We start from the raw sequence: 11442 nt of genomic DNA on the forward strand, positions 1-11442 counted from the left end.
CAGCAAGAACTAGAAAGAGAAATCCCATTCAAAATCACCTTAGACAAAATAAAATACCTAGGAATCTACCTCCCAAGACAAACACAGGAACTATATGAACACAACTACAAAACACTCGCCACACAACTAAAACTAGACTTGAACAAATGGAAAAACATTAACTGCTCATGGATAGGACGAGCCAATATAATAAAAATGACCATCCTACCCAAACTTATTTATCTATTTAGTGCCATACCCATTGAACTACCAAAATACTTCTTCACTGATTTAGAAAAAACCATAACAAAGTTCATTTGGAAGAACAAAAGATCAAGGATATCCAGGGAAATAATGAAAAAAAACACATATGATGGGGGCCTTGCAGTCCCTGACCTAAAACTATATTACAAAGCAGCAGTCATCAAAACAATTTGGTACTGGCTAAGAAACAGAAAGGAAGATCAGTGGAATAGACTGGGGGAAAGCGACCTCAGCAAGACAGTATACGATAAACCCAAAGATCCCAGCTTTTGGGACAAAAATCCACTATTCGATAAAAACTGCTGGGAAAATTGGAAGACAGTGTGGGAGAGACTAGGAATAGATCAACACCTCACACCCTACACCAAGATAAATTCAAAATGGGTGAGTGACTTAAACATAAAGAAGGAAACCATAAGTAAATTGGGTAAACACAGAATAGTATACATGTCAGACCTTTGGGAGGGGAAAGGTTTTAAAACCAAGCAAGATATAGAAAGAATCACAAAATGTAAAATAAATAATTTTGACTACATCAAACTAAAAAGCTTTTGTACAAACAAAACCAATATAACTAAAATCAGAAGGGAAACAACAAATTGGGAAAAAATCTTCATAGAAACATCTGACAAAGGTTTAATTACTCATATTTATAAAGAACTAAATCAATTGTACAAAAAATCAAGCCATTCTCCAATTGATAAATGGGCAAGGGACATGGATAGGCAGTTCTCAGATAAAGAAATCAAAACTATTAACAAGCACATGAAGAAGTGTTCTACATCTCTTATAATCAGAGAGATGCAAATCAAAACAACTCTGAGGTATCACCTCACACCTAGCAGATTGGCTAACATAACAGCAAAGGAAAGTAATGAATGCTGGAGGGGATGTGGCAAAATAGGGACATTAATTCATTGCTGGTGGAGCTGTGAACTGATCCAACCATTCTGGAGAGCAATTTGGAACTATGCCCAAAGGGTGCTAAAAGAATATCTACCCTTTGACCCAGCCATAGCACTGCTGGGTCTGTACCCCAAAGAGATAATGGACACAAAGACTTGTACAAAAATATTCATAGCTGCGCTCTTTGTGGTGGCCCAAAACTGGAAAATGAGGGGATGCCCATCAATTGGGGAATGGCTGAACAAACTGTGGTATATGTTGGTGATGGAGTACTATTGTGCTAAAAGGAATAATAAAGTGGAGAAGTTCCATGGAGACTGGAACAACCTCCAGGAAGTGATGCAGAGCGAGAGGAGCAGAACCAGGAGAACATTGTACACAGAGACAAACACACTGTGGTATCATCGAACATAATGGACTTCTCCATTGGTGGTGGTGTAATGTCCCTGAACAACTTGCAGGGACCCAGGAGAAAAAAACACCATTCATAAACAAAGGATAAACTATGGGAGTGGAAACACCGAGAAAAAGCAACTGCCTGAATACAGAGGTTGAGGGGACATGACAGAGGATAGACTCTAAATGAACACTCTAATGCAAATACTATCAACAAAGCAATGGGTTCAAATCAAGAAAACATCTAATGCCCAGTGGACTTACGCGTCGGCTATGGGGGGTGGGGGGGGGAGGAAAAGAAAATGATCTATGTCTTTAACGAATAATGCTTGGAAATGATCAAATAAAATATATTAAAAAAAAATCAACTTACTTCAAATCTAGGATGGTTTCCATTGTAACCTATTGTTCTATACTCCTGTAGCAACAGCAGATTAGAGTTCAGGGGGCAATGGATTTGAAGTTTGAATCTTAACTCTTATGACTACTGGCTGTATCACTTTGGACAAGCTAGTAAATTTGTCTAAGCCTCATTTGTAAAATGATTGGGAAGGGGTGGTGATTTTTTAATAAGATGATCTCCAAGATTCCATCTTGTCCTCTCAGACACCACGTTCTACCTGAAAACATCAGAAACTTTTGGACCACCCTCATGCCACTTTTCCTGTGATAGATTTCCAATTAGTTTCAGTGTATTAAAAATCAGAACATAGTGAGTGCTTAATAAATTACTGTTGACTAAGTGACCATTAGACATCAAACTGAGACAATATTTTATTTTATTTTTTGTCACTAGGACTTCATTTTAGTTCAAAATTTCTCTGTAATAAGGATCAGTGCCAATCCCTAGAACACTGATTATTAAAAGAAATAAATATGGACTTCTGGCAAATGAAGTGCCTGCAGACATGGAGGAATAATAGTCAAGTAAATGGCCATCTTAGCTGCTCAAGTTATCCACTATGTACAAGGCATTGACCATGGTCAATGCAGGTGAGGGGCAGGAATTAAAAAAATGTATTTATCTATTTGTTTATTATTTTAAAATCCCTAGGTAACTCCTTCCCTTCTTCACCACCTCTCCTGACATTAGAGAAGGCATCAAACAAAAAGATTTATATCTGTATAAAACTGTGCCTTGATTATTTCTACTTAACAGTTCTTTCTCTGGAGGTAGACATGTACAAGTCATTCTTCAAACAATATTTCTGTTGCTGTATTCTTGAGGAGCAAGGAATCTCATACCATGGAATGAATGAGGACTTAGCATTAAAAAATACCCATTAATATGATGATATATGAGACAACAAGGTGGTTTGGGGGATAAAGGCTTGGGCCTAGAATCAGGAAGGTCTGAATTCAAATGTGACCTCAAACACTTACTATTGTGACCTTGGACAAATCAGTTTCCTCAACTATAAAATGGGGACAACAATAGCACCTACCTGCCAGGGTTATTGTGAGGATTAAATGAGATAATAATTATAAAGCATAGTGCACAATGTCTATCACATAAAGGATGCTACATAATATGTTTGCCATTATTATTATAATATGCAGTTAGAAATATTATCCAGTTTCCATACAAACAATAGATTGTTGAAATGAGAATCTAATATAGAGTACAGTGGAAAAAACCTATGAATGAAGAGTCAGAGGAACTGGGTTGACCTTCATTCTTTACTTACCATTTATCTGACCTTGGAAAAGTCACTAAACTTATCTGGTCCTCAAGCAGGTTGTTATAGTGGGGGGAAAAAAACTTGATTGGGAGTCAGAAGACCTGAGTCCTGATCCCTGTTCTGCCACCTACTTCCTGTGTGACCCTGAGAAAGTCAAAGGACCTCATTGGAATGAAGCGTGAAACACCGGTATGAAGTATGCTGGCATACTTGCCAAATTTCCACTTGTCTGTGGCAGGAGGTGACCCCATGAGCTTTTCAAAGGCCATGACCATGAAGCACAAGCAGCTCCAATGCAACTGGAAAGGCTTCATGTATAGGGTAGAAGTCAAATTATATAGCTATATGTTGTCTGTTTAGCTAAAGAGATGAGTATCATTACGGAAATGTCAGGAAACCATCCCATAAAATATTTTGGGGTGGTGATCTGTGCTGGTGAAGGGAATGCCCATAAGGGTAAATCACAGATCTTTGAAGTGTTGAGTCAAAAGGGTCCATGCTTACAGAAAGAGTTAATAATCTGTGTGATAATGATGCTTCTAATCTTCATTAGGAATGGCTATAGAAGGGAGAGCGCACGAACATAGTTTCTTTCTATGGAGATGCATTCAGCCCAAGCCTGATGCTCTCCTATTCCTATGACCTATGGACTCCTACATATTGAAAAGTGGGAAACACTGTGTTTCCCGAGCGAGAGCATGCTGACAACTGGGAAATGACACTTCCCTTTGTCTTTTCAGCCAAACCACGCTTTGGTCTATTCTGTCATTCCTACCTTCCAATTAGACATACTGGCTTTTCCCCACCACCTGCCACTCCAGTGGACCAGCCCCAGGGGCTCTGAGGCAGGAGAGCTATAGTATGGAGCTAGACACCCCTCAGACTGGAAAATGAGGGCAGAGGAGTCATGCTTGACAAAAAAAAAGTGGAAAAAGAGCCAAGGGAGGATTCAGAAGCAGAGAAAGCAGCAGAGAGTACACTAGCTTTGCAAATATTGGCCACATTTCACCCTTCTGGATCAGTTTCCTCATCTGGAAAATAGGGATAATATAATTTTAAATAAAAAGTTTTTAAAAATCAGTAAATCTGGAGATAACATTTTATTGTAACTATGAAATAAAAGTTAAAAGATTTGCCTACAGTAGCATTGCTACTAATGGATCACAAAATATAAATTTTGCTATTTCTTTTAGGGTCACACTTGTATTAAACAGCAACAACAGAACCATTTATATGGTATTTTTACAATTTGCAAAACACTTCACAAATATTTTCTCATTTTATACTCACAATAACCCTTGGAGATAAGTACTACTCTTATCCATAGTTTACAGATAAGGAAATTGAGGTAGACAGCAGTTAAGCAAGTTGCCAGAGTCAAAATAGACTACTTCAGACCTGTGGAACACATGGCATTGCTCCTCAGTCTGGTCCAAACCAGATTAAAATATAATTGTAAAATATTTAACAAAACAAATAAAAATACACAAGAACATAGATAATGTGAATATGTGATTTTCTAAGTAAATAACCCATGTATAGTTTAGTAATATTCCTCTCCCTTCCCCACCCATTTCTATTTGAGTTTGATGCCACTGGATTACACAGTCTAATTTTAGTTTGTTTAATCAAAATGTTATTAAGTAAACTGCTACTGAATTAACCAAATGACTTTGGAAAGAAATATCCCCAACTTACCTTTTTTTTGTGAAATTTTATTTTAGTGAAATAGTTTTAAATAACCCAAAGAAAGAAATACCAAGTATGCAAAGTGCATTATTGTAATAAAACTTCTTGGAAAGTGCACAAAATCTTGAATGAAAGTATAAAGTATTAAAAAAAGAATGAAACAATCAGTGATATTTAGTCAAGTTCATCATATTCTTCTAAAAGCCATAGAAATAAACACTTGGAAGCAAAATGTACTAGAAAAGAAACAATTATTTTATTTATTTACTATTCTATGGTACTAATGTATTTTTCCCTGTGACAAACAGGAATTCCAATACTTGCAATGCTGGTCTGAGGGACTATCATCCAGTCTATTCAACTGTCATTCTTTTATTCCCAAATTCTTCTTCTTCTTCGTGCCTTCCCTTCAAATTGCCACTATTACCAGATAGAAAAGATAAAGATCTTCCCTGTTCCGGTGGTGATATCTGCGCAGTTAATTTTGCAAGATTGATGGCTTCATATTCCCGAAGCTGGTGGATAAATCCATCGTTAGGACAAATACAGTACCTTCTTCCTTTCACGTGGAGAAAAGCATCATTGAATGTCATTCGAAACGTTTCCATTCTGTATGCAATAACCAAGGCAGCGCTCCTGGATAATCCTGCGTTTCCATGGACAAATACTTTTCCTCCTGCTTGCAAACTTCCATCAGTAAATTCTTTACTTGCGGGTAAAAAGTCCATTATGTTTTCAGCTGGATTATCTTCAACATCCAAGACTAAATACTTCAAGAATTGCGGAAAGTTTGGCTGTATAAACTTTGCTTCAAGGCTTTGCCTTATGCATATGACATGGGTTGTTCCAAGTTTCTGCAGTTCAGGGAGCTTGTTTTTCGAGGCAGAAGAATATGGACCAAGAAATAATCTAGGTACGATTTCCTGCATCTCTCTCCTCTTGAAGTAGGTCCAAAACTCCACATCTTTGTCTCTGCACAGTGGGAGGCAGGGCAACTCCATCAGAAAGTGTTTCTGATACCTGGCTATGTAGGAGAAGGTCTGGTATCTGGCAGGTGAGTCCTCATGCAGCTGGGGCGGTCCATTGGAAGGTGCGAAGAGAGCTGGAGGTCCAGAAGTAGAGAGAATGAGAGTCTACTGAGACCACCTGACTTTTTAAAGCATCCCAGTGGCTATGGTATTGCTCCGCCCCTTCCCCCACTGGCTTCCACTTAATACCTATCCTCACGCCTTCAATTCATAAATTAATGCGACAGAGACTGGCACGCAAGGAAAATAAAGACTTCATGGAAAGACATCAGACAACTGACATGCTTTAGGTTTTTATTCTCCGACCTCCTCATCCACAATCTAGTGAGAACAGTGTCCTAAAGTGTACCCTTTCCCTTTTGCCAAGTATTTCCTTAAAAGGTCTTTAATTTGGGAGTAGCTAGGTGCCTCGGGGGATTTGAGACCCTGGGATGGGAGATCCAGTGTTCAAATCTGTCCTCAGGCACTTCTGAGCTGTTTGACAGTGGGCAAGTCACTTAAACCCCATTGCCTGGTCTTTACTGCTTTTCTGGCAATACACATTATTGATTCTAAGAGGAAGATAAGGGTTTTAAAAAATAAAGCATTACAACTCTTCCATCTTACTTCAAGTGTAGACTAGCGGCATGAACTACATTGGGATCCTTTTGTAAGCGGTAAAAAGGGTGTGGTCACCAATTGTAATAATTAAAAATTAAATTATGAGGCTGTTAGTAGCTTTAACAATTTAGTTTAATTAAAATAGAAATAGTAGAGAGGGAAATGTAGGAAGGAGGTAGAAAAGTGTCTAGCCTACCCTAAGTGCTGATCCAATGAAATCCAGCTCACCACCACAGATAAAGCCTCTCTCAGGTCCCAATCTCTAAACAGAAGTCTCCATCCCCAAGAGTTTGAGGCTTCAGCAAGAATGTCACCAATCCAAGACAGTATCTCCAGCCAGAGTATCACCAACTCAAGCCAGTCACCAACACTAAAGAGGCGTAGCAGTCTCTGGGTTCCCCTTATATGCAGGTTTCTCCACCCATCAGCTCTCTCCCATCCCATGTCATACCTCAGGAACCAATCATAATTTCTTGATTAGTCTGGCACTGCCCCAGGGGCAGTGCCTGTGGGATCAAATTCCTGTCTCTGAGTGTGTTAACTTCCTTTCTCCAAGTATTTGACTAAATAAAAAAAAAAACATACACACACAAAGGGAGGATAATTCCATTTTCACACCTTGCTCAACCAAAACAATACTTTTCCCCCCCTTTTTATTATATGGATGTCCTTCCCCTAACTCAGTAAACCCTTTGTTATCCACTAGACTTGTAATCCTAGTTTAAAGGGTCAATTGCATAGGACTTTCTCCTCATCATTGATGTAGATTACTGTCCCTGGCTAGCATCTGGGATGCAGTTGGCTAAAGAGGGGAGAGACATGGGACTACTTAGTCTCTTTGGCTTTGGTCGGTGGCTTCCAGGTCTTCTGACTTCTAGCTTCTAGAGAGGAAGGTGAATAATGCCAAGTTCTCTTCAGGTCAATGAAACCTCAGGGAGGAAGCAGACATTTAGAACTTCAATCATATCTCTATTCCCAATTTACACATTAGAGACCTCTAAGAATTTCTCTTTGGGTGAGATCTAGGACTCTTCAATGAGTTGAGTTCTCCTTTCCAATGACAGGAGTCCTTCCAAACGAACTGTATTGTCTGGTGTAAATCCTCATGTGTTTTTATTGATTTAGGTTTGCTTATCAATTTGGATAAATAGGTTTATTTGTCATTTTCTATGTGTGTTCATTGTGGAACTGGTATTTGGTGGGATAAGAATCAAATCTTGGTTATAAAGATTGGGCCGCCCATTTTCCCATTACAAAATACAAAGAATTTAGCTTGGATATGAAAATTACATTCTCTAGACTAATTATTTTTGAAGTGGGAGGAAAAAAACTAACTTTAATTTTTGAAAAAGCAAAAAGAGCTAATAGATATAACTGTAGCCTTGTACTTTCTCTCTGAGGAGAGCAGGGTGACCAGTTGCTCTTAGAGCAGCTTGAAGCCTTTCTGGGTAGAGGGAGGAGACAATAGAGATATATCTATTCATGCCCCTGCTGCAAACCACAGAGATATCCTTGATACAGATGGATTACAGAGAGTTTGAATTTGCTCCAATTTCAGACCTAAACTACTAGGGAACTGGCCTGAGTCCTGCCTGGCCTACCACACCATGGCACTCCCTGATTCAATAAATTCCAGTGGCTCACTTAGCTCTAGTATCAAATATAAAGTGTTCTGTTTGGCATGTAAAACTCTTCACAACCTGGCCCCTTCCTACCTTTCTGGTCTTATACTTTACTGTCCTCCAAACAGTCTCTAATACAGTTATACTGGCCCACTTGCTCTTTCTCACATATCATAGTTTATTTCTCCATTTTGCATTCCCAAGCCTTTGCACTGGCTGTCCTTCATGTTTGGAAGATTTCACCTCCCATCTTTGTTTTTGGAAGCCCTTGTATTCCTTTAAGGCATGCCTCAATACCCTCTTCTCTTCCTAGGCCTTATCCAATAAACCTAGCTGCTAGTACCTTTCTTATCTTTTATCAACTCTACTTGCATCATACAAGTATCTAGCTCCTTAAAAATAAACTTTTTGGAGAAAGAAATCACTTTTTTTGTTGTTCTTTATATCCCTAGAATTGATTATAGTTGTTGTCTAGTCATTCCAGTTGTTTCTGACTCTTTGTGACCTCATTTGGGGTTTTCTTGACAAAGATACAAGAATAGTTTGGCATTTCCTCCTCTATCTCATTTTACAGATGAGGAAACTGGGGCAAACAGGGCTCTGGGACTTGCCCAAGGTCACACAGCAAATAAATGTCTGAAGCTAGGTTTGAACTCAAGTCTTCTTGATGGCAGCTCTAACCATTGGCTACTTAGTTAGCCCACTTATCACCTAGTAAGCACTTAATACTTGTTAACTGATTGATTAGTTTATACTACTATAATGAGGTTAGAACAAAGAAACTTGAGAAATGGTATTACTAATCCTACTTATGCTTAGTAAGTGAAAGGAGAGAACAAATAGACATCATCTAAAGGTGATGCTTTTGACCCAGTCCTAATTCTATTCTATCTCTATGAGCCTGGATATTTTCCATAACCCAAGGCAGTAGGTTAAAATTATGGCTTGCATTCATATAGAATTTTATTGTTATGAAGTGTTTTATTTTCTCAGATGATCATCACAATAACTGTTTAAGAAGCAGACGTATTAGAATGCCCTTTCTCCCTAATTTACTTACATGGTTAATAAATATTTATTTTCTCTTCTTTTTATATCTGCCTCTTTCTCCCATTAAAATATTTTAAAATTTTTGTAGGAAATATATAATTATATATTGTATACATATACATATTCAAGTAAAATAAATTCCCATATTGACCTTGTTCAAAAAATGTGCAACTCCCTTTACATATGGTGGGTAGCATATTTCATCATTGGTTGGTCACTGCATTGATCAGAGTTTAAAAATCTTTCAAAGTTGTTCACTTAAAAAATGCTATTATATTCTATAAAGTCTTCTAGTTCATTTTCTTCAGTTCATATAGTTCTTCTAGCTTTCTCTGAAACTTTTTATTTCATCACTGTTTACAATGCCCTTTTTACAAATGTGGAAACTAAAGATCAGGAAAGTTAAGAGACTTTCCACAAATCATGCTTCTAGTAAATAAATGACAAAGCTATGACTCAAGAAATCAGCTAGTTTAAACCTTCATCTTGAAATTGAAGACCTTAGAAGTGATATGTCTGAGGCATTTCTAGAATGGAACAAATGAGTGAATGAATGGAGTGAGTGAATGAGTAAATGAATGAATGAATAAGCTTTAACATTGATTTCATACTTATGATCAACTCTTTGTTTGCTCTGCTAATGGAAGAAAGCAAACAAAGGGGAATCTGAGAAGTGTCAGGAGAATGATAGGTATAAAAGACTCCCTTAGTCTGCTTTTCCCTGTGGGTCGAATGACTTTCAGTTCTTTGGTGGGAGTTGGCATGGCAATCACTTCAGTTTCCTAAAGGTTAATTCCTCTACCCACATACCCCTCTACCCATACCTCCACTTTTCTCTTGAAGTTTACAAACCTGTTATGTATTTCATTTGTGTTTAGTCCTTCACCTTGGGTTTGAATACAAAGTACAGTAAATTGTACAAATTAAGTTGTCTTGAAACTACTTGAACTTGGGGTACTTTTAAATTCATCATGCAAATGTATTCCAATCCCACACAAATAAGTACATCCTTAGTTTAAAAAGACAAAAAAAAATCTGGTAGACTTTCCTTAGATATAATAGGAAACTTTATGTGTAGGAGGGTAGCTAGTCATAGACATGTATCTTACAAGAAGTCTTTGACAGTCTTTCTGGGAATTAATAAGATTGGAGGATTTCAAGCTGGAGGAAACTTTAGACAACATCTTGTTCAACTCCATTTTCACAATTGAGAAATATTAAGCGACTTGATGATTTGTCTCTAGGACACACTGTAGCAGAAGTGGGATTTGAACCTAGGTCCTCAGATTCCTGCAACAAAGAATCCCAAGTGCTATATTCTTTTACTTCCACCCCAAACATTCCAAAATAAAAATCATCCAGGAAAGAATTGATTTGAGAAGAGGTAGTCAAATTTTCTAGCTCCAATCTCAGTCTCAGGATTTAAAAAATCTGATCTTCTTTTAGCTAAGACTAGGTAAAAATATCTTCTAGTCCCTGAAGTTGTTGGTGCAATTCACACTCCTCTGAAAAATGAATGATTCAGTAACATGGGCTACTGTGGATCAGAGCCACTCTTTTGAATGGGGTTTATACAAGGGAGAGAATCAGTTCATCTGTGTACATCTGCAGTGATGTCCACGAATATCAGCTGTGGAGCAACAGTATACAAACCTTCAACCACAAGGTCTCTGGAGAGAATGGGGCACATGTTGTGATGGTAGGAGCTGGGGAGAACAGTATAAAGGATTCTCAAGAAGTAAACCATACAATCAGAGGAAGTGGAGGTTAATGGTCTACCACAGAGCTACAAGACCCCAGCTGGTTATTCCTCCTCGCTCCAGACTTCTTCCATTCTCCTCACCCTGTGGAATTCTGGCAGCCCTCCAGACACTCCTTTCTCTGTGTGTGCAACAAACCCCAGCTATGTCGCTTTCCACACAATATGACACTACAACACAACAACACACTATACACTGGAGATGTGCCAGGAAGAAATAGAATTGTGAGAACTGTGGCTGAGTTAGAGAGGGCTAGGACTGAGGTTTTTGTTTAGCAGTTATTCTCAAGAGACTAGGCAAGACTTCCCTCATCACACTTGGGTTCTTATACTACCCCTTGCCACTAGCGACTAAGATAATTCACTTCCTCCCCTGTTTTGTAGAGATCGAGAAGCTTTACTCTAAGCCATTGTAGTGAGTCTTCTCCTCCCCAGGTTTGGAGGGACCAGAAGGTGGAATAAGGAAT

The 11442-nt window shown here is 38.3% G+C and overlaps 1 protein-coding gene across 1 annotated transcript; it reads right to left on the reverse strand.

The window, feature by feature from the left end:
• Window positions 1-5269: 5269 nt before the first annotated feature.
• On the reverse strand, window positions 5270-10906 carry LOC130456896 (serine/threonine/tyrosine-interacting protein-like). Its single transcript, XM_056814625.1, has 2 exons — window positions 10870-10906; window positions 5270-6018 (listed from the first exon to the last, which is right to left on the reverse strand). The coding sequence occupies exons 1-2, from the start codon at window positions 10904-10906 to the stop codon at window positions 5270-5272; spliced, it is 786 nt and encodes a 261-aa protein (XP_056670603.1).
• Between the last annotated feature and the right edge of the window lie 536 nt (window positions 10907-11442).

The sequence above is a fragment of the Monodelphis domestica genome, chromosome 2 (genome assembly GCF_027887165.1).
Source record: "Monodelphis domestica isolate mMonDom1 chromosome 2, mMonDom1.pri, whole genome shotgun sequence".
NCBI classification, from domain to species: Eukaryota; Metazoa; Chordata; class Mammalia; order Didelphimorphia; family Didelphidae; genus Monodelphis; species Monodelphis domestica.